Source organism: Mastomys coucha, unplaced genomic scaffold (assembly GCF_008632895.1).
Source record: "Mastomys coucha isolate ucsf_1 unplaced genomic scaffold, UCSF_Mcou_1 pScaffold22, whole genome shotgun sequence".
Taxonomy (NCBI): domain Eukaryota; kingdom Metazoa; phylum Chordata; class Mammalia; order Rodentia; family Muridae; genus Mastomys; species Mastomys coucha.
Window position 1 is genome coordinate 69,734,837 of NW_022196905.1, and position 23,473 is coordinate 69,758,309.

The 23,473-nt window shown below is 43.3% G+C and overlaps 2 protein-coding genes across 15 annotated transcripts in view; one reads left to right on the forward strand and one right to left on the reverse strand.

The window, feature by feature from the left end:
- Cracd (capping protein inhibiting regulator of actin dynamics) overlaps positions 1-8,188 on the forward strand; it is a 230,075-nt gene extending 221,887 nt beyond the window's left edge. For 8 of the 10 annotated variants that reach the window (XM_031342805.1, XM_031342796.1, XM_031342797.1 and 5 more), the window contains 3 exons: positions 1,677-1,867; positions 2,978-3,140; positions 6,344-8,188. In XM_031342805.1, coding sequence (XP_031198665.1) covers positions 1,677-1,867; positions 2,978-3,140; positions 6,344-6,504 — 515 coding nt within the window. In that variant the 3' untranslated portion in view covers positions 6,505-8,188. The remainder of the gene's footprint in view (positions 1-1,676; positions 1,868-2,977; positions 3,141-6,343) is intronic. The other 2 variants (XM_031342801.1, XM_031342804.1) reach the window with 1 other exon arrangement.
- A 1,582-nt stretch (positions 8,189-9,770) lies between these two features.
- Positions 9,771-23,473, reverse strand: part of Aasdh (aminoadipate-semialdehyde dehydrogenase) — a 34,098-nt gene continuing 20,395 nt past the window's right edge. For 2 of the 5 annotated variants that reach the window (XM_031342807.1, XM_031342806.1), the window contains exons 10-16: positions 22,569-22,761; positions 19,834-19,949; positions 18,015-18,810; positions 15,657-15,820; positions 13,738-13,860; positions 12,857-12,988; positions 11,168-11,655 (exon numbers count right to left, since the gene is read on the reverse strand). In XM_031342807.1, coding sequence (XP_031198667.1) covers positions 11,260-11,655; positions 12,857-12,988; positions 13,738-13,860; positions 15,657-15,820; positions 18,015-18,810; positions 19,834-19,949; positions 22,569-22,761 — 1,920 coding nt within the window. In that variant the 3' untranslated portion in view covers positions 11,168-11,259. Of the gene's footprint in view, positions 9,850-11,167; positions 11,656-12,856; positions 12,989-13,037; positions 13,457-13,737; positions 13,861-15,656; positions 15,821-18,014; positions 18,811-19,833; positions 19,950-22,568; positions 22,762-23,473 lie in introns of those variants that run through there. The other 3 variants (XM_031342808.1, XR_004110808.1, XM_031342809.1) reach the window with 3 other exon arrangements.

Sequence of the window (23,473 nt, forward strand, 5' to 3'; positions counted from 1 at the left end):
GATTTGAACTCATGACCTTCCGAAGAGCAGTCAGTGCTCTTCCCCGCTGAGCCATCTCACCAGCCCCACAAAAAGACTTTTTTTAAGCTTAGATAAACACAGCCTTTGGTAATGTGGGCTGAGTGAAGATGTCCATGTCAGCCTGCATATTCATCCTTATTCATAGATTTAAATGAGATAACTAGGGGCTGGAGAGATGGCTCAGTGCTTAAGATCTCAAAGTGTTCTGACACAGACCAGAGTTCAGTTGCAAGCACCTTTGTCGGGCAGTTCACAACTTCTTATAATTCCAGCTCCAGGAGAATCCAATGCCTCTGTCCTGTGTGGGCACCTGTACTTATGTATGTATATAACACACATAAGCACACAGACGCGTACACACACACACACACACACACACACACAATTCAAAATAAAATAAATCTTTAAAAGTTGACAAATTGAAACACTCACACTTTCTTCACCCTGATGAAGTGTCCTAACGCATTCTCTGAGGCATTCAGCCAGTTTTTTAGACCTCTGACTCACAAAGGAGTCTGTCTTCTAGAGACGGTGCAAGGACAGTGGGATATTCAGATGACGTCTAGTCTTCAGCAGCCACCTCAGCTTTCCCATGTCTTAGTGGTGGCTGACTGGCTGTTTCCTGGTCCAGTCCCTAGTAGGTGGTCCTCAACTTTGGAATATGTGACTAGGTGATCATTTTTTCACAAGCCTTGGGAGAATTCTTGGCTGAGGCTCAAACAGAAATCCAATTTTAATGTCCTGCTTTTGATCCTGTGAGCCAGACCTAGTAAACCTTTACATTTACTCTTTAAAATCCGGTCCAAGGCACCTCATTAGAGCAATAGGTACATCAATCTTAGAGAAATACGACCCCTAACCCCAGACTTCTCTACTCAGAGTGCAGTTCTCGGGAATTACAAACTGCCTTGTTTTCCCTTTAAAAACAAATTTGTGTTCATTTTCAGTTTGTTTTTAGGAGATAGATGTCAACAACAACAACAAAAAAAACAAACAAAAACAAAAAAAAAAACCACTGTGGAGTCTGAATTACCCCATCACAGCGTGGGAATGTTGGTCAGGTCTTTGGCATGGGTGGCTTTGCCATCTTTGATGTCTTGCATAGAAATGGCAGAACTCTGTCTATCTGATTCATAGATAACAACAGCACCTTCTCTGTGGTCTAGACTGAAGATCTGATAGAGATACATTTCGGATACTGGGATGGACCCCCTTGGAGTGGACTCTGCTGTTCATAGCTGGATCCAAGCCCTGCATCCTGCTTCTAAGGGAGCCTCTCACATAATCTGGGGTCCCCTTTCTTCCTCCTCTTCCTTCTCCTCCCTTGTCCTCCCTCCTCCTCCTTTGGGGTGCCATTGCTAAACACAAACCTTACCAAGGCAGTGAACCACATATCATCTGGGTGTCCTGTAAACATGAGCTTTTAATCACACTGGAGTTTCTATTTTATTTTATTTTATTTTATTTTATTTGTAAAGTAGTACCACTTTTAGGGAAGAAAAATGCCCCTGCTTTCCTGTTGGTCAAGGATGTTGCCTCCTCTCTCAGTGGGGTCCCTGGGGCATCAGCCTGTTAGTACCTATACCACGGGCTTTATGAGACGAAGAGCTACGTCCTCTGCTCCTCATAGCAAATGTCGTCATCTTCCTTCACAGAGAAGCCCGTGCTCCAGAGCAGGCACTCTCTAGATGGCTCCAAGTTGACAGAGAAAGTTGAAACTGCTCAGCCACTGTGGATAACATTGGCGCTACAGAAGCAAAAGGGATTCCGTGAGCAGCAAGCAACTCGAGAGGAGAGGAAGCAAGCCCGGGAGGCCAAACAAGCCGAAAAGCTCTCCAAAGAAACTGTGCGTAGCTCACTGCGCTGTAGTGCGGCTGCCCTAAGCTTATGTCGCTTCTAAGTCACTGGCTTGATTTTTAAGATTCTCACTGGAGGTACTGTTCACCAAGGGCAGGGAAGGAAATGTATTGACAAACTCTAAATCAGGACCAGCATGTTTTCAGCAGAAAGCTTAATTTGGTTTTATTATGCTTCTAGGTGAACCTGGTTTGGCAGAATCTGAGATGTATTTACAGCAACAGCTCACACACAATGGTTTCTCTAGTGCCCTGTTCCCTGTCTGAGGTTGCATCTTTTCTTGTTTGAATGACTGAAAGTCAATCATAATCCAGAAAACAAATAACACTTGACAGACATAAATTGCCATTTTGGCGTGGTGAAACCTCGTGTCCTACTCCATGGGGCATGAAGACTCTTTGTCCAGTGTATCTTAATTGTAGGTGCCAACTACTGGTTAGTCACCTGATGTCCCTTTTGGTCATCACATCCACTGTCACAGGGTCCCAGTGTTCGTGTCCATCTTATTTTCCTTAAGAATGGTCCCACGGTGTGACACTGGTGTCACTGGAGATTAACTCATGCCAGGAAGCTGTAAAGCGCCTCCCCAGGTGAAAGCTCTTGGCTTAGTAAGAAAAACCATCATAAGCTGAAGTGGTATAAATCTGAATGTAAGAACAAGACAGAACCGTCAGGGTTTAGTTCTATCCTTGGTTTCAGACATCCCGTAAGGATCTTCTATATCCATCTTGGAGAAGGGAAATTGTTATACATGGGAGATAAGGAAGTGACTTGTGTGCAGTGTACACAGTGTATCAAGAGCCTTGTTCTATGACCTAATGTTATAATCGGCTTGGAAAGTAACTTTCCATCCTTGGTACACAACACTGAACTCTCTCATTGGAGGCCTGTCTTGAATGCACTGCTCACAAGTGAAGCCCAGTGCCTCGCTGGGGTGCAGAGGTTAGGTGCCACACCACCTCCAGTAAGATCTGTGTGACAAGTTCCACAGACTGAGGCAACTGACCTCAAAAGGGGGAGGCCTGGGGTGTTCGGTGGCAGTTAGGGGTGGGGGGGTCATGCATTGGAAAACATGCTTTGCCTGTCATTCCCAATGCAGGTCAGTGTCAGCCTGCAGCCTGGAAGCAGTCGGATAAGCAAAGCTGGTTCCCTGCACAAGCCTGCTGCTCCACCTGAAGAGAAAAAGCCAGAAACGGCAGTGTCCAGGCTCCAGCGCAGAGAACAGCTGAAAAAGTCCAACACTCTTCCCACGTCTGTGACAGGTAGAGAGTAGGTCCTTCCCTGCTTGCCTGTACCTACAGTTTTCCCCCAAGAGCATCTTTATTCTCTACCGTGTAGCGACTGCCACAACACCTCAGACATCACAGAGCACAGGCTCTCTCCAGACCAGGAAATAAACTCTGTTGCTAACACAAATGCCAGGACTCAGCTCTCATAGAGTAACAGTCAGCTCTTTACGGGGTACAGGCATCTCCGCTCTGTAGCCTTTATTATCTTATCGTCCATGGTGTAAATGCTTCAACTGTGGCTAAGCGGCTAATGTGACACCAACTGGTTTGCTGGGTTTCTGAACATTTAACAGGACAGTAAGAGTCATCACTAGTACCTCATTGCCCGTCATCTGGTGTATCTATCATCTATCTATTATTTATCATTCTATTCATCATGTGTGTGTGTGTGTGTGAATGCTACAGGAAAAAAAAAAGCTGGAACGTTTAAAAGAAGGAAAGAAGAGAGGAACACAACAGGACTGGGCAAAGCAAGGTGTAAAGTTTAGGTAAAACTGAGGCAGAGCAAGCCTGGGTTTGGAAGTAGACCCCAGGGTGTATCATCAGAAATGACAAGGTCGAGGTAAGTGTATGAAAGCTGCCACCTGGGCCTCTGTGTGGAGGTTGGAAGTTGAAGCTTGCCCACTCCCCACCCCCCAACTTCCTGGTGACTTCTCTGCCTTGGTGTCACAGCCCAGATGCTCGGGCATTTCCACTGATGTGACTCTAGAGAAGGTTATCACCTGACTTCACAGAGAAGGTTGTCTGCACTGTGTCCTTGGCACTAATTAGCAACAGCTGCTTCTCTTTGCTTATAACACATGAAAGATGTAAAAAATAAAATAAAATAAAATGGCCCGCCAGGCGGTGGTGGCTCACGCCTTTAATCCCAGCACTTGGGAGGCAGAGGCAGGCGGATTTCTGAGTTCGAGGCCAGCCTGGTCTACAAAGTGAGCTCCAGGACAGCCAGGGCTATACAGAGAAATCTTGTCTCTCGAAAAACCAAAAATTAAAATAAAATAAAATGGCCCAATGGTTGCCAACTATTACCTGGCTCCAAATCACTCGGAAGATGAATACGTATATTCCCAAGAACTAACAGGGCATCTGCTTCCCTGTACGGCTGTGGTGGCCCCCCAAGAGCACAGCGCGTCTGTCTTGGTCCATTTTCAGAGGGCTAACAGAATGCCCAAAGACACCTGTCATTGATCAAGCTGGGACGGCCCTGTGCTATTTCATCAGGGTTAGGAAATGGATGGACAAGCATGTACACGAGGAGAGGGAAAAAGCAGGAGATAGTGTGAGAAACCCATTAATCTGCTTTTGAAGGCCTCGGATACCCAAGCACACACCACTAGGCTTCTTCCACCCAATACTGAAAAATTGGGTGCCGCTGCACTAGAGCGTAAGTGAATCCTTTTTTCTAGCTTGCCGATATAAGAGACACAGAAGAAACCTGGTGTTTTATTTCCAAGCTGTAAGCCTCGATTGGGCAGGCTCTACGCTCTTCTCCCCTCTATCCAAACCCTGTGCCCCTTGAACTCCTTACGCTGTTTGAATCTCGCCCTGGCTGCTGCTGCTCCGCCAGCCTGTCCTCTGGGTGCGCTTCTGGCCTCACGCTCATGATCCAAACGGCCGCCGCCTCTCCCTGTCTTCCCTCTCCTAGAGGGAATCTTTTGAGACCCTTCACTCAATTCTCAAGTCCCGCCTTCCTCTCCTCTACTGCCCAATCACAGGCGCTAGCCTTTTATTAGCCAATCAGCTTTAAACTGTATCAAGGTTTACGGAACTAAGACCGGTGTGCATGAGAATTAGCTTGTCTGAACGGCAACAAGATCTTGGGGTTCAGAATTTAGCTTTTGAATGCATAGTAACAGTCCAACCCCCAACGCTAGAGAATTAAAGGTCCTACATGAGAACACTGGAGAGATTTGCTCAAACCTTAGCGATGCCTAAGCCTGTGCCCTGCTACCCGACGTCTGGAAACGTGAAGGTATTAAAAAGGGGTTTAGTGCTTAGTGGTGGAACAGGAGTGCTTATATACCAGAACTACCTTAAAACACCAATCTCTCGGCCCTCAAACATTCTTGCATTTGCTCTTACACTGAGGGTTCTTCTTAATTGTTTTTTTTTTTAACGTTTATTTATTTATTTCATGTATGTGGGTACACTGTCGCTGTCTTCAGACACACCAGAAGAGGGCGTCAGATCTCTCTCTATGGATGGTTGTGAGCCACCATGTGGTTGCTGGGATTTGAACTCAGGACCTTCGGAAGAGCAGTCCCGCTGAGCCATCTCGCCAGCGCCTACACTAAGGGCTCTAAGTATTAGCGTGAGACTGAGAGTTTCTTTCTTTTCTGTGCCCAGTTGGAAGTACAAAGGTGACACACACCCCACCCCACCCCCGCCTACAACAGCTCCAGCTTAATAAAGTAATCCTTTGCTTCGAAGTGTTTGTCTTCACATTCAGTTAGTATCCCATGAGTTCTAGAAGAATGCAGGCCACGTCCCTGGGCATTAAAGTTATGAGCACTCCGAAATTCTTGCAGAGAACCTCCTCATAGAAGCCTAAGATCTCTAGTAAAGAAAACAGGATAGTCAGGCATGAGAGCCTGCAACTCTTAACGTTGGGAAGCCGAGTCAGGAGGATTACCGTAAATTTGAGGCCTACCTGGTCTACAGTGTGAGATGTCTCACAAAGAGGTTACAGGGGACATAGGATTTACTAGACAACACTACAAGTTAATGACAGCTGGCAGTTTCCATGGGTTCATCTTAGGGCTCATGTGGAGGGAGGCAGGGATTTCAGGAGTTCAGGGACATAGCGGTTCCAAGGCATCATGGCTCTGTCACGTGTGGCTTCAAATTTCATGCCTTCTAAAGTCAGAATCGTTCTGGGCAGTGAACTGGGGAGGCGTTTGCTAATGGGTACATTTCAGAGAAGTGCAAGAAATCTGTTATGTCACACAGTGACCATAGCTACCAACCTACTGAATTCTTAACATGCTAAGAGTAGATTTTCAAATGTTTTTACATCACTTTGTGAATAACGGCTAGATTTGGCCATTCTGGGATGTGTGTGTGTGTGTGTGTGTGTGTGTGTGTACAGCACTTCATGTACAGTAACTATAATTCTGTTAACTAACCTTTCTGTGTTTACATGGCTCTTCGTTCTCTTTTCCTTTGAAACAATGCAGTGGAGATCTCAGACTCTGCGCCCCCAGCACCACTGGTAAAAGAGGTCACCAAGAGGTTCTCCACCCCAGATGCTGCCCCCGTGTCCACAGAACCTGCCTGGCTGGCTTTGGCCAAAAGAAAAGCAAAGGCCTGGAGCGACTGTCCACAAATTATTAAGTAACCAGTGACTCTTACCCATTTCTGTGGCCAGGTGTTGGCTCTTCTCTTGCCCTTTTTATTTATTTATTTTTTATATGAGGTAACAGCACCAGGCTAGGGAAAAGAAGCATGTTTTATAGGCTCTAAAATAATGTTTAGAAATGGAACTGGTGGTGTTCATTGTAAAGAGTGTATTTGCACAACCCTGGGTCCTGGTGCCTTGAGCTCCCCCTAGTTCTCAAGAGAACAGTTTTGTCTGAGGGACCACGTGAAGCTAAACCTGCAAGCGAGAGCTACTCAGGAGAGCCACCATGCCCACCCATGGCCGTCACATATGCATACCCATGCACCATTTCAGAACATGTCCTTTTGCCAATCTTTGTAAGTTGGTTTTTTTTTGTTGTTGTTGTTTGTTGTTGTTGATTCTCTTCTATCCAAAACATTGACCCTACTGTGTTTGCATATGTAACAGTGACAGGTTCACATGTACATTACACATGGTGTCACTCTCCTGAATACAGGAACTGGAAAATAAGGAAAAGCTGGCTCCCAACTCTGTGCCTATGTCTGGTTTTCATGAATCCCCCCACACCCTAAAAACCATAATCCACTCACACTCTTCCTCCGCTCAATCCGTGGTGTGCCCCATCTTACCAGTACCCTTTTAAAGACACATGCCCCATTTGGCCTAGCTGGCTCCCAAGGAACATTTGTATTTAACCTGGCGAAAAAAGGAAATTCTGTGTTAGACTTGTCTCTGAGCATCTCTACATAGTGTGGTGGCTCACCTGCAGCCCAGGCTGCATCCCCAGGCTCTGGGAACAGAGGGCTTAGGATATACATTTTAGGGAAAACTCTTCAGATGAGTTCTGTTATAACCCAAAGGTTAAGAACCTTGGGGTAGACTGGTGTAGTTGAGCTTTTCACACTGTGAGGACAAGGCTTGCCCACCCAAAGATGCAAAAGTGAGACAAGAAAATTTTTTTAAAAGTCACCCCCACCAGCCATGTATGTACAACAGTTTAGGTTGCTGGCATTCCATGGCTCTCAAGTTTTCCCTTGGCCTTTAGAGAAAATGAACAAGCCAAGATGTGCAACCTATTTGTACTAAGGACTTCCAGCAGAGAATTTCTTTTTCTTTACTGTACTTGAATAATTCAGAGTAGAATGTTCCAAAGCATTTACAATTTAGAGCATTCACCTTGATACCTTTAAAAAAAAAGCATCTCAGAGTTTTATGTGGCCTTGTTATCATACACATGTGCGTACAAAGAAGGGACTTGGCCGTTTCAAAGCCACATGTATTTGTTTCTCTAGGTTTGCTTTACATGACACTAGGCATACCAGCAAATGCCCACACGCTGCTGGCACGAGCTTTGCATTTCACACTGTTGGCCTATTTTCCTTTTTGTGGATTCTTACTCTAAAATGTCGGTGTGGCTTCTTTGCCCAGTGCAGGGGGGTTACCCCCTTCCCCCTCCCACACTGACACGTCTTAAAGCATCCATTACTCCTCCTCCTCTGTGCTGACTCAATATGCAATGTGCTGTTATTCTGTCTGCCCTACAGGATGACAGGGATGCTGTTTGCCATATAGTAACCATTTTTCTCTTTAGAAACAATAGCTCGGCTTCATGAAGTAGTTGGCGTGTGTGGTCAAGTGGATGGCTGTACTATTGCAAATTGGATTTAGTATGATATATACTGGACCTTCAGACTGTTAAGAATCAATTTTTTTTTTACTGTTATTGTAAGCAACTAATATTCCACTGCACGTTTCCCACACTGGTGTTCATTCCTAACTTTTATGTGTAGACAATTGTTAGTGTAATGATTTCCTCACTGCTATAACACTTTTGAGTGGGAATCTTTCCACCCAAAGCCCCAGAATGATAGTGCTGCAGTGATTCTTCCAAATTGACTTCTTCCTTCCTGCCAGCTTTGGAAAGTCAGGGCAGGAAACAGGTACAGAAACAAGATGATTAAGAAATAATAGGGCTGGCATGGTGGCACATGCCTTTTATCCTAGCATTTGGGAGGCAGAAGAAAATGGCTCTCTGTGTTCAAGGCCAGTCTGGTCTACATAATGAGCTCCAGGCCAGCCAAGGCTACATAATGGAGACCCTGTCTTAAAACAAAGAAAGAAGGAGAGAAAGAAAGAAAGAAAGAAAGAAAGAAAGAAAGAAAGAAAGAAAGAAAAGGAAGAAAGGAAAGAGAGAAAGAAAGAGAGGAAGGAAGGAAGAATAGAGGCATTCATTAGTACCACAAGCCCATGCACAGCTCGAGAACCAGCTTAGTTAAAGATGCCCCACTAATATCTTGGAAGGAAGATTCTACTGAGAAAAAGGCAGTTGTCATACTTGCTAACAAGTACATGTTTAACATTTCATTAAAATCACTCCAAGCCTGCACTAAATACCAATCAAGTGTTATTCTGCTTAATTCTGTGTTGTGCTCTTCTGAGCAACAAACTACGGGGAAATTCTGTGAAAACAAAAAATTCTTTTCCTTTTTTTAAAAAAAATGAATGACTGCTGTATTAAATATATGAATATACAAGCTTTTTTTAATTTAAACACACTTCTGGCAGAGTTATAGATGATTAACGTCTGTTCATAGACTTACATATGGAAGTAGAGTTTTTTGTTTACTTTGAAAATGTTTCAAGTGCAATTGTTTCTTATAAAATATGGTCGATTACCATTAAGTTCTCATTTTAGCTGGTTATCTACAAATATATAGTATGTATCCACTGTCTCTTCTTGTGATGTTTAGTTTGCTTATTTTAAAGCAGCAACATTAGCTATGAGTGTCTTGCAATATTTTTACCAACAATAAAATTAAGTAGATACTTAATAAAAGTTCCTTAGTGTGATTTTAATATTTTGAGATTTTGGTTGAGTACAGTTTAAAATATAAAAATGCCCATTATTTAAGGGATAAGACCTTCCAATAAAATACTGACAAGATCTTTGGCACTGATGGAATGTTCTTTTTAAGCTGAAGTTCTGACTAATTTCAACAGCCATCTATGAGTAATCTTGTATTTACAGAGTTCTGGGTGAACAAGAAAACCTCAAGTTGTTTTTAATGCTACTTTATTTTTTTCCCAAAAATCCCAGTGGAAGAAAGAATATATGAATAAGAGTAAATGATTATATCAATTCCAAACTGGAAGCTAGAGATCTGAGCCTTGGATAAAATGATCTTGCAGTCTTCTTGTTGTAGAACCAGCAGCAGCATTAATCTCAGCTGACCAAGGTCTTGTGAGCCGTGCAGCTGAGGGCCAGCTACGACAGGGCTACACCTGGGCCCATCTGAGCACCTGACCTTCAAGAATAACTTGAAAAACTCAAGTCTTCGTGGGCTGCATAGAAGGAATGATGAATGTCTTATGTTACCATACATCAAGTCAAACTGAGTGTGCGATTAACATAGGCACTTTTGCTTGCTTAGAAAAAATCATAAGGACGTGGGGGCTGGTGAGATGGCTCAGTGGGTAAGAGCACTGTCTGCTCTTTTAAAGGTCATGAGTTCAAATCCCAGCAACTACATGGTGGCTCACAACCACTCATAAAGAAATCTGGTGCTCTCTTCTGGTGCGTCTGTGTACTCATTTATAATAATAAATAAATCTTTAAAAAAAAAATCATAAGGACCCAGTTCAGTGGTAGAGCGCTTGCCTAGCATGAACAAAGCCCTGGTTTCCTACCACCCTACCCCCATCAAAATAAGGAGCCTAAGTTGATAAATAGATCCTACCTTTAAAAACCTTTAGCTGGGGCTGCTGAGATGGCACAGCAGGTTGAGAGCAATGACTGCTCTTCTGAAGGTCCTGAGTTCAAATCCCAGTAACCATATGGTGACTCACAACTACCCGTAATGAGATCTGACGCCCTCTCTGGTGCTCCTGAAGACAGCTACAAGTGTACTTATGTATAATAATTAATAAATCTTTGGGCCAGAGAGAGCAGGGCCAACTGGAGCAAGTGAGCAGAGGTCCTAAAATTCAGTTCCCAACAACCACATGAAGGCTCACAACCATCTGTACAGCTACAGTGTACTCATATACATAAAAATAAATAAATCTTTGAATACATGAAAAATGATGGGTTTTTTTTTTGGTTTTTGGTTTTTCGAGACAGTTTCTCTGTGTACCCTGGCTGTCCTGGAACTCATTCTGTAGACGAGGCTGGCCTCGAACTCAGAAATCCGCCTGCCTCTGCCTCCCAAGTGCTGAGATTAAAGGCTTTCGCCACCACTGCCGGGCTCCTACACTCAATCTTACGGAGGCACTTTCTTAGCTGAGGTAACTTCCTTTCAGATAACTCTAGCTTATGCCAAGTTGGCAGAAAAGTAGCTAGCATACCGTCACACATAATTAAAAGTGCTACTAAGGGGCTAGAGAAACTGCTCACTAGGTTAAGAGCACTGATTGCTCTTCTGGAGGTTCTGAGTTCAAATTCCAGCAACCACATGGTGGCTCACAACCATCTGTAATGAGATCTGATGCCCTCTTCTGGTGCGTCTGAAGACAGCGCTCGACAGTGTAACTATATGTAATAAATAAATCTTAAACCAGAAAGTGCTACTAATGCATCGTGCTTTATCTTTACCCTAGAAGCTCCTGCTGCTTCCAAAGGGAAAAAACATGGCTGCTCTCTATCGAAATAACCACAGACAAATTTCTTAACCCAAACAGAATCTTTAATATAAAACCGTCCATAAGCTTTACAATGACATTCCCGACCATCTCACTGGCGTATACTTATAAGGGCTACACTTGATTATTTTTATCACCACACAATAAATCCAGACAGTAAATATAATTATTTCTGCACCCAATAACAAGCATTGATTCCCAGACCACAGGAGAAGAGAAGACTTCCCCGGGGAGTTCATACACACCTCGCAGCTCTCCGCTCCGAGACTCTAGGACCCACAGTTTGCCGTCAGTGGATGCCGCTGCCAGCAGTGCGTCCGTGCTATGGAGGTGGTGACGGAAAGCAAAGGGCGTTGCATACACCCTGGCTGTAGTCTCAAATTTCCACTGGAGGTGACCGTCCGCGCTACAGCAGTAGATAAAGCAATCGTGGGAACCAAAAATAATTTGTTCTGATGTTGAGATACAGGGGGATGAGAAGATCGGTCCTCCGGCCGAAAAGTGCCAAACCTGTGAAGGAGAAGAGGAACAACAATCGTTCACTCACCTGATGGCAACACTTGAGTGTGATAGGGTCTCCTCATCCAGACAGGAGAGGGGAGACGGAGACCACTCGTAACTCATACACCGGAAATGGCGCCCATCTCCGGAAAGTAGCGCTCTCACGCTAGACTGCTCCAGGGGTAAAAACCAGGATAAGGAACACCAGAACATTATCATTATTAGCCTTGAGCATACTTCTGAAATCCTGTTATGTTCAGAGACACTGTGTTTAAAGAAAAAACTGCATTAGGTCTTCAAAACTGCATTAGGTCTTCAGTGTATGTTATCAAAAACAATCTTGGACAGAGGGGTGGAACTTGGTTCCAATTCTAGCTCTAGGAAAATAAAACCTAGGAAAAACAAACACCACAAGAAAAAAACCCATGTTTTACTCAAGTTTTCCAAGCAAAACAAGAAGGAACTATACTGAAAAGAGCTTACATGTAACAATTTAAAGCTTTAAACAAAAATCTGGGGGCTGGAGAGGTGGCTCAGAGGTTAAGAGCACTGACTGCTCTTCCAGAGGCCCTGAGTTCAACTCCCAGCAACCACATGGTGGCTCACAACCATCTGTAATGGGATCTGATGCCCTCTTCTGGTGTGTCTGAAGACAGTGACAGTGTACTTATATATAATAAATAAATAAATAAATAGATAAAATCTTAAAAATTAAAAAAATTTTCTATGCATTGTCAAATGGTACACGCCTTTAATACAAACACTAAAGAGGCGAAGGCAGGCGGATCTCAGTTCTAGGCCAGCCTGGTCTACACAGTGAGTTCCAAGACAGCTAGCAAGACCCTGAATCAAAAGAAATAAAAAATTTAAATTATACACACACATACACACACACATATGATGACATATATATGTGTGTATATGTATGTATATATATATGAGCATGTATATATATATATACACATACATACATATATATATATATATATATATATATATATATATATATATATATGATAGAGTGAATTAGGGAGACACATCAAGCTCAGATCTACACACACACACACAAACACACAGAGAAAGCTTAATCAACCAAGGGCTGAGAATACAGCTTAATAACAGACCAGTCACTGATCAAGTCCCTGGGCTCAGTCTCCACAGCTGATGGGTTGGGAGGGGTTACACGCAGAACAGAACTAGCTCTTCCTACCTGCTCTCCAGAGTGTGTGAAGCACAGCAAACTGCCATCCACACAGCCGATGCAAACGTAGCGCTGGTAGCAGCGTGGGGAAGAGAAGAGTGGCTTTCCACAGGGGTGCTTCCAGACCATGCTTCCAGCAGCCTGTCATGGCCAAAGCAGTCGACAGTGCTGGAAGTTACTAATCATGGACATTCACTTACTTACTGTGTATGTGTGTATGTGCCACGAGGCCCACGTGGAGGCTGGAGGACAATGTGTGTGAACTGAGTCTCACCTTCCATCACACAGGGAAGAGCTGAACTCAAGTTGTCGGGATTGGCAGCACGGCCATCTTACAACAAAGGAAAACTCTTCAAAGCCAGAGTGACAGTGACAGTGACACTGGTGCTTTGATGAAGCTGGCACCCATGCACTGTCAAAGCCAGTGCTTACTGAGGAGAGCTGGGACGCAGCCAGCATGGGGCCATAACAGAGTCTGGAGAGAGGACCCAAGGTTTAAGCACACATGTCGTTCTTGTAGATGACCCAGGTTTGACTCCCAACACCCACACAGCAGCCAGCAACCACCTGTGTAACTCCAGTTCCAGAGGAGCCCATGCCTCTTCTGACCTCTCAAGTACCAGACACGTGTTACAAAGACATGCATACAAACAAACAAAGTACTTAAAAATGTAAAAACAAATCACTCTTAACAGTTAAAAATATCTGAAGAAACAAGAGTAAAAACATAAACTCCCATTTACTTGTTTTCCCAAATGTCAATCATTTTGAGTGAGTTCTAGCTCATTAATATATGTATTATTTTTAACTGAAAAGTTTTCAGCCTTTTAAACATCAAAATCAAAAATAAAGATAGGTAATACAACCAACACGTGTTACTTTATACCTACAGGATTTATGGCCAGTAAGAGTCCCCCCAGTGTAGCACAGTACAGATGGTGTGGACTCAGGCTCAAACACGGAGAAGAAAAGAGAGCTCCTTCACATTTTAGCTTCCAGACACACTTCTTTTCCTGCAAATAAGAATCCAAATTAATTATGTGGTGCTTCTGGTTAATAAGCCATATACAAGACAGCTGAGGTTTGGCTAGGTCCAACTTTCTATTTTTCTCCTCCTGGTGCTAGGACTGACCGCAGCGCCTCGCACATGCTGTACCGTGAGGCAGTTGTCACAGTCCAGGGGAATGCAGATTTCTCTCTTCTCCTCTGCCCTCCCTGTTAACTCAGTCTGAATCCTCCTGCCTTTGCCGCCTCAGTGTGGGGGTTTTGGGCATGCACCACCACGCCAGGTAAGTACAAAGGCAACATGCACACGCGCTGGTGCATCTGTGTGTGTCTGTGTGTGTGTGTCTGTGTGTGTGTATGCATATCCTCATTCTGAATATACAACTTGGTATGTTTCTTCCACTGACTTTATAAAATGACCTAAAAATAATTTTAATACATTATTTTCAAAGTAAAATGATGTCTCTTCCTGATCTAAAAACTGTTAGAAACTAGTTACTCAATCTGTTTGTTTGTTTGTTTTTTGAGACAGGGTTTCTCTGTGGCTGTCCTGGAACTCACTCTGTAGACCAGGCTGGCCTCAAACTCAGAAATCCACCTGTCTCTGCCACCCAAGTGCTGGGATTAAAGGCGTGTGCCAACACTGCCCGGCTGTTACTCAATCTTATAAACAACTTTGTGCATATATTTTTCTGCTTCTGATTATTTTGCCAGAACAGAATCAGAGAAAAAAAATTTCTTTGGTCAAAGGACATGAACATTACTCATCCACACTGCTTCTTAATTAAACTTACTGTGTGTGTGTTCATCACCTTTTTAAAATAATTTCTTTTTTAAGGCATGTAGCAAAGCTGACCTCAAACTCAGCATGTAGCCAAGGATGATCTTGCACTACTGATCATCTTAAGTACTAGGATTACACGGAAGCCAGTTAGTGTGTGTAGTTCAAGGGAACAAGTGCAAGGCTTCGTGCATCCCAGGCAAGCACTGGACCAACTTAACTTTATCCGAAGCCCCTCAAATGTCTCCCCAGTTGGTATCTCTCTCATGGACACTGGCCGTCAAGCATGGTAGCACGGGGATGTGCTCCTGGATCTCAGAGTCTCATTCTCATGGCTTTGAAGCCTAAAGGCCTGAGACACTTAGGTCCTCAGCAGCTTCTTCCTGGGATCTTATGTGTTTATGTCCCTTGTTTTTGTTTTCTATCTGGGTCTTTCTAACATATTTACTTTTTATTCCTATTTATACCAGTGAGTGAGTTTTGATTCACTGTTATTTCTTTTTTTTTGTTTGTTTGTTTGGTTTTTTTGGGGTTTTTTTGGTTTTTTTGTTTGTTTGTTTGTTTTGTTTTGTTTTTTTGAGACAGGGTTTCTTTGTGTAGCCCTGGCTGTCCTGGAACTCACTCTGTAGACCAGGCTGGCCTCAAACTCAGAAATCCACCTGCCTCTGCCTCCCAAGTGCTGGGATTAAAGGCATGCGCCACCACCGCCCAGCAGATTCACTGTTATTTCAGAAACTATCTTAGCCTATTTCTTGTAGTTTTTATTTTCATATAATGAGCCCTTAAAATAGCTTACTGATATCTTTGATTTTTTTGTTATGATCATTCTGAATGTTTTACATTGCAGAAATTATTTGAAAAGAAGCCAAACATGTCTAAAGATGTTAAAATTTAACTAATCACTTCTCTCCAGACACAATGACATGCTTGGTTTATAGCTAAGTCCTGCCCCCAGACTCAGAGCATACAGCGGATTCTTCCACTTCTGTGTTTATGATAAACACTGATGAGGTGAGTTCTTACATAAATGTCTAAAGCATACGCATGCTGGTCATGAGATCCAACGTAAATGAGTCCAGTGGTTGGATCCACGGCTGGCGAGCTTTTGACAGCATCTTCAGTAGTAAATGTCCAATATTTTTCTCCACTATTACTTTTTAGAACATAAACTAATCCATTATAACAGCCTACAAAGAAACAAAATACAAAAGATGAGACTGAGATACATTGATATAAAATATTTAAGTAATGACAATTTCTATTCACACTCTTCACATATATTTATGTTCACCCATCTGCTTGAGATTTCAGCAAACATAAAGCAGAAACTGAACTATAGTCGTGTGTGTAAAATCCTTACTCAGTGCTGGTGTGCTGGCGCATGTCTTCAATCCAGCGCTGGGCCTTTACCTCCTGAATTGGAGTTACCGTGAACACTAACTACTGTAACTGGAAGTCCCTTACTTTTTAAAAGTTCTACAGACCAGCAAGATGAGTCAGTAAGAGCCCCTGCCACCAAGCCTGATAACCTGACTTTGATCTTAAGATCAACACTGGGGAATGAGGGAACCAACTCCTACAAGTTGTCCTCTGACTCCAGGAGTTCACATACACGTCCACATTGACAGAACTAGATTCAAATCCACCCGGCTGTTGATGGATAGATTCCCCAGCATCACAGAGCATTAAGTTACTCTCCTTCCACTTTGACAGGTATTGTAACAATACAAGAAGAAAAATCCACTCAGAATTGTTTGTAACAGTAACAACCAATGTCCACTAGGCATTTCCTATGTATAGGGGCTTCTTTTGTTTTGTTTTGTTTTTGTTTTGTTTTTTCGAGACAGGGTTTCTCTGTGTAGCCCTGGCTGTCCTGGAACTCACTCTGTAGACCAGGCTGGCCTCAAACTCAGAAATCCACCTGCCTCTGCCTCCCAAGTGCTAGGATTAAAGGCATGCACCACTACCGCCTGGCGGGAGCTTCTTTTGGAGACAGGGTCTTTAGACCACACTAGACTCAGGTATCCTATTAGGGGAGGATGGGCCTTCTGATCCTCCTGCCCCACATCCTGGCTGCTGGGATTACAGGTGTGCATCACACACCACCTCGTTTATGCAGTACTGGGGACTGAGCCCTGAGCGTGCTGGGCAAGCATTCTGCCATCTGAGCCACATCCCCAGCCTACTTTTTCAAATATTTTAGCGCAACTATGTCCACGCTTATGGATGACAGCAAGGAAGCAGATTAACCAGCAGGGCAAATTTTCAAAGTTACCATGTGGCAGTGTCAAGATTTAATAAATCTAAGCACCTGTATTCTTAGCAACTACACTGAACTACTTTTCCCAAGTGGTAGCCATGGATGAGAAGATAACAGGGATCCCAGACCTTACTGTAGTTGAGTAAAAATGGTTAAAAAAAAAAAAAAATCAAACAAACAAACAAACAAAAAAACCAAAAACAACCTACAAATGAAGCCACTACAGACACTTAGGCACATCCAAATGGATGGATGTAATTTGGACAGAATGTGAGGGCAGGCAGTTAGGACACTCTCACTGCCTACATTTTACATGGCTCTGCTCTCACCCAAGATTCAATTTCCATGATACTGTGTTGCCATCACTCACTGAGAGCTTTGTTTGTGCCTTACAGTGTACTAATGGCTCACTTAATCCTGCTCATAATTCTGATAGTTGTCATGGTTTAAAATACAACCATAAATTATTAGATGATCTTCAAGACGTGGAGACTAATTCTCTTCCCAGGGCATAGCCTGGACTTGATGATTTATGTTAAGCAAAAATGGTAGTCTCCAGTTTTAGAGACTACGTCTTAAAGGCGGGATGTGGCTCCTATGGCTTTCTCTTGCAGATCACCCTCTCTGAGTTCCCTCAGAGATGCTACGTCATGCTAACATTCAGACAGCTACAGAGAGGCTCATGTGGCAAAACCTGAACATTCTCAGCAAAAAGTGAGCTAAGAGCGAGCCTAAGATCCGAGCCCCCATGCTAACAGTGAGCCATCTTAGAAGTCTATCTTCTAGTCCGTGAAGCCTTAGATGCCTACAGAAGCTTGAGATCTTCTTGACCGCCAGTCTCCAAGATTCCTGACCCAGGGGAACTGCTGTGGGTCAGGAGGTTTCAACATAATGTATTACAGCATTGTGTTTTATTATCGGTTCCATTTTATCCATGAAAAAGTCTAACAATCTGCCAAAGTCATAGAGTTTATCAATACAGATCTAGGTCTATATCCAGGGACTCTAACTCCAAGCCATGCTGCTTAGCAGTACAGAGTTAACTCACCACTGATCTATGACAACACACACACACACACACACACAGTTTAACTCTATGAACCCCGGATTCCGAAACTTACCCACTACAATAAAGTTCCCACATTTAGACACACAGGCAGAGGATTCAATTCGGTCTCCCAAAAGCTGTTCCCACCTCAACTGCCCAGAGTAAAGGTCGACTGCCTTCACCGTGTGCGAGTGGGAGCCAATATACACGGTTGTAGAGGGCTTCTCCTCCACAGCTGCTATCACAAGCAGAGGGGAAGCGTCTACACATTTGCCTGTGTCTGACCGCCACCTCTCATGCAGTACCATCGTCTCAGGCCCTACAACAGGGTTCTCCTGCTGAGAAAGCAGTGGCTTTTCCAACTTTTCATTAGGAGCTGGAGGACTTATGATTTTTAATATTTGAGTGTTAGTCTGTGGATTTAAATCCAGAGGAGAGATTGGAGGGCAGAGGCCTAACTCAGTTAGAAGCCTCCCAGTGCCCAGAGACAAAGCCTGACTCCCTCTGCTCAGAGCGATCACGGAGTTGATCTCGCCACCATGGTTTGAAGGCCAGGTGGACTCTAGATGTGCAGGCTTCCTGCTGGCTCCCTCTGGATCAGCGGCACTCAGTTTCCTTTTTGTGGTGTAACTCCTGTTGGCTTTCAGGTCCTCCTGTGTAAACGCGGCTTGAACGATGTGATTGTAAACGTCTAAGATGGGACTGCTGAGAATGACTTCCAGAAGGCCAGGTATAGCTGTGCCCATAAGCTTCTCAATCTCATTGAGGAGCCATACGGACTTGAGGGAATCTCCACCACTATCTAAAAAGATGGAGTCGTCGGGAACCTTCAAAGAATCCTCTGGATCCTCAGGGAGACACAGAACAGACTACAGAGGAGAGAGGGGGAGGAAACGGTAAATGCCAAACCAAAGACTTTACAGTGTAGCAAGTGATACAGAACTCACAGTTCTATCACACAGATAGCATCATTTAAAAAAGCAGGGGAAAATGCTAACAATTAAATTGAAAATGATTTTCTCTAGACTAATGGTCATCACTGCACTATCAAGTCTATGACAGGGTCATTGTGTAATTGCTAAATATAAATTCCACTTAGAGCAGGTTTCCTATCCATAAAATAAGGGATAAACTCACAGAAACATCTGCTTTACCAAGTAGCCTTCACAGCTGTCACTCCCCACATGGAAATAGCATTGATCTACTTCCCGTAAGCCAAACAGCCTTACAGTGGAGTGATAAGAACTTAGCCCTTAGCTCCTATGACCTACTAACCAAAAGCACACACTTCACAGAACCTTTTTTTGTTTGTTTTTTTGAGACAGGGTTTCTCTTCGAAGCCCTGGCTGTCCCGGAACTAGCACTGTAGACCAGGTTGGCATCTAACTCAGTGATGTGCCTGCCTCTGTCTCCTGAAGGCTGGAATTAAAGATATGTGCCACCACTGCCCAGCTAAAATCTGTATCTTATCTAAGAAAGTTTGCTTACCTATTAAGACACACTGTAATAATGCCTTGAGCAGAAACATGCAGCTACTGCAAGTTTCTCAAGACTAACAACAGAACCCCAGTGTAACAGCAGGCCCACTCAGCAGAGCATGGCTTTAGCGTGGCAAGAGCAGTAGGTGCCACATTGCCCCTCCCAGGGGGAAGCCATGTAGTAAGTAGACACTTACTTACTTTAAATTCCCTCATTTTCAATGAATTTCTTTGTAAGACACTTAATTAAACACTTTAACCTTTATTATGTACAAACTGGATTAAGGAAGGCATGCTAACTGGCATTTGCTCAGCAATAACATTCTTAAAACATTTTTACTGGCTTACTAGGGACATTAAAATTCCTTATAATGAATGAATTACAGAAATGAATTTGCAGTTAAAAAGTTGTACCTTCCATAAATACTGTAATTTTGCCCAAAGTTCCTCTTTTCCATGGAGTTTATTCCTAGGCTGTGAGTTTATGTGGTCTATATATATCTTGTTTAACTCAGAAACATCAACTTTACCTTAATATGAAGAGAAATAACAAACATTAAAAATAGCATTTGAACTTTAACCAGGCCGCTGGGTTTGCAGCTAAATAGTAGAGTCTGTGTTGAACATATACAAGGTCCTAGGTGTGACTCCACCCCATAAAATAAGCAAATGAATCCATGTAGCCCCAGAGCCATTGTGCTTGTTGGTCACACTCTTCACTGTAAAGCTCAGAAATCATGGAGAACAGATAGCAGTCTGTGGCTGAAGTCACAAAGACTGTAGTGAGTAACATGTAAGAGGAAAGCAAGCCATTTCTCTAAGTTAAAGAGCTTAAGATGTGGTAGTGAGTGGGGGAGGGGGGAAGCACTGCATACAAGTGAGGCACAAGGAATGAAATGTACCTTGTAGAAAATGTTTAACAGGAGGGATGGTGGTGCACACCTTTAATCCCAGCACTTGGGAGGCAAAGGCAGGGAATCTCCAAGTTTGAGGCCCTCCTGGTTTACAGAGCAAGTTCCAGGACAGCCAAAGCTATACAGAGAAACCCAATCTCAGAAAACAAAAACAAAAACAAAAACAAAACAAATCTGTCATAATGGATTCCATTATTTTGTATTCTAACTAAACACATCTAAAATTTTTTAAAACATAGCACTTTTCAGCACTTGGGAGGCAGAGGCAGGTGGATTTCTGAGTTCGAGGCCAGCCTAGTCTACAGAGTGAGTTCCAGGGCAGCCAGGGCTACACAGAGAAACCCTGTCTCAAAAAAAAAAAAAAAAAAAAAAAAAAACCCACAGTAAGTAACTGAACAATTGCTATATTTTAAAGTATGAGTTAAATAAAAATCATGGAAAGTGTGGCTGGTGAGATGGCTTAGTGGGCAAGGGCACTGACCACTCTTCCAAAGGTCGTAAGTTCAAATCCCAGCAACCACATGGTGGCTCACAACCACCTATAAGATGAAATCTGATACTTTCTTCTCGTGGTCTGAAGACAGCTACAGTATACTCATTTATAATAATAAATAAGTCTTGTGAAGTTTCTGTGCCCCAGTGTAGGGGAATGCCAGGGCCAGAAAGTGGGAGAGGGCAGGGTGGCAGGCATGGGGAGGGGGGAGGCAACAGGGGTTTGTTTTTGTTTGTTTTTTTGTTTTTTGGAGGGGAAACTGGGAAAGGAGAAATTCGCATGTAAATAAAGAAAATATCTAAAATAAAAAAAAAATAATAATAATAAATAAGTCTTAAAAAAAAAGACTTTTCAAAAAAATCATGTAAAGTGAGTGTGGGTAAGGCACTGTACATGCATATACATATATAAAACATACATTAAAAATGTGTGTGTGTGTGTGTGTGTGTGTGTGTGTGTGTGTGTGTAAGTCATCAACCCACTAAGCATGCACAGCAACCACTTTACCAGCTGAGCCATCTCTCTGGCCCCACACTTTCTTTTATTAAGCAGGTTTTCGTAAGCAGCTCAAGCTAGCATCAAGCTTTGTAATCATCCTACCTCAGCCCCCACAGTGTTGGGGTTACAGGTATGTGGCACTGTGTCTGATATTTAAGAGGACATGTTTTGTAGCCTGGGCTACAAACTGAAATCAAGGCTACCCTGAAATAGCTATCGAGGTCCTGTTGCCAAGTAGCACTAGGCCGAATTTCAATTCTACCACTGTGATGGTTCATTTTATGTGTCAACTTGACTGGGTCATGGGGTTGGCCTACTGCTTAACACTGATTAAACACTGTTTCTGTGTGCATCTAAAATGATACTGGAGGGTATAATAAGCACATCAGTCACTGGACTCAGTACTGGATGCTGTGTTCCTAAACTGGCTAGTGATGAGTCCAGTCCTTGGAAGCTTGAACGAAACAAAAGGCAGAAGAGGGGAGCTGGCTGCTCATGGGACTTCAACCACTGGGCCCACTGCTTCTCAGGTCTCAACACTCAAAACTACAGCCCCAGCTTTCTCAGGCCCTGCCTAGCTTGCAGTCATAGTATGACAGCTCTAGCACTCAGTTCCCTGGAATATTTTCACATATCTAAACATCAGTTCTGTTTCTCTGGTGATCTCTGAGAAATACAAACTCTGACTAGCTGTGATGGCTGACCTTCAAGGCCAACCTAACTGGATCCAGAGTTACCTGAAAGGCTGAGGGATACCCCTAGGTGTGTGTATAAGGATGTTCAGAAGATGAACGAATCAGGATCATTCCTGGATGTGAGCTGGGGGCATAGCAAGAATCAAAGAGATAGCCTGACAAAGCCTCTCTTCATCCATCTATGTTTCCTGGTCCACCATCACACGATCTGAGCTGCTCACTGAGCCTTCCCATCATGGTGGTCAGACACACCCTGAAGCTGTGAGCCCAAATTGCTCTTCCCTTAAGCTCTTTCTGTCAGGTACTGTCACAGGAATGCATACATAATTAATACTAAGCAAAATAATCTGGGGAGAAATTGCCTATATGTAAATCAACATCAGATTAAGACCATCAGCTCCCAGGAATTAGCTAGACAAGCTAGTTGACAGAGGGTCTACCATAATTAATGCCAGTATCACTCATGATAGTCCTTCTGTGGCCACTAACTAACGAGCAACACTAGTGCTCTCCAGCACTGACCACAGCACACCTGCTTTGTCACGTTACCATGGCATGTCAACGGAAGGGTATCAATCAGCAGCACATCATCAGGCAGGGCGTGCGCTGGAAGGTGTTTCTGCAATTCCTTAAAGATGCATTCCTTTACTAAATCAACTTTGGGTACGATGAAGAGAATCAATTTTTCCTGATTATACCATGTAACTGCACAGGACTCCACGTGGTAAAGTTCTTCAGCTACCTGTAAGAGAGAGTACCACCATTTACTCATGGGAACATCTAGAAGCGAGCCCCTGAAGGCTGCAATTCGCTGTCTAAACTCAGGACTGCTGAATTTAGTTCCAGAAAATACCTGGGATCTTTAAAAAAAAAAATTGCTTGGTATTGGTATCTCCTACTAACAGAAAGTTACCATTTTCAAAAATAGTGCATTCTAAAGCAAATAAACCAATGTCTTTTCTTAGATCTCAAAATCTATGTTGTGACTTTATTTATTCTTATGTGTGCATGTGTGGCCATGTGAGCTGTGTGCACCATGTGAGAGGAGGTGCCCAGGGAGGCCAGAGGGTACTGGATCAGGATCTGGAGTTACACAAGGTGGGAGCCGTCTGATATGGGTGCTACAAAACAAACCCGAGTCCTCTGAAAGAGCAGTGAGCACTGCTAACCATAGAGCTGCCTCTCCAGCCCACTATTTATTTTAAAAGTGGCCACCTCAAGCCTGCCTTGGGAACTCATACCTGTAAAATGTTCCCAGGATTCTTAGTGTTTAATCCTAACATTAGGAATCCCAAGGCAGGTAGACTCGGAATTTCAGCCTAGCCTGGACTACATAGAGAGACTCTGTCTCAATACAAAATAAGCAAAACATCCTCTTGATGGAAATAAGAGATACAATGAATTACTCGTGCCTTTTATTGCAGTTTTTGTTATCAATGCTTTTTTTTTTTTTT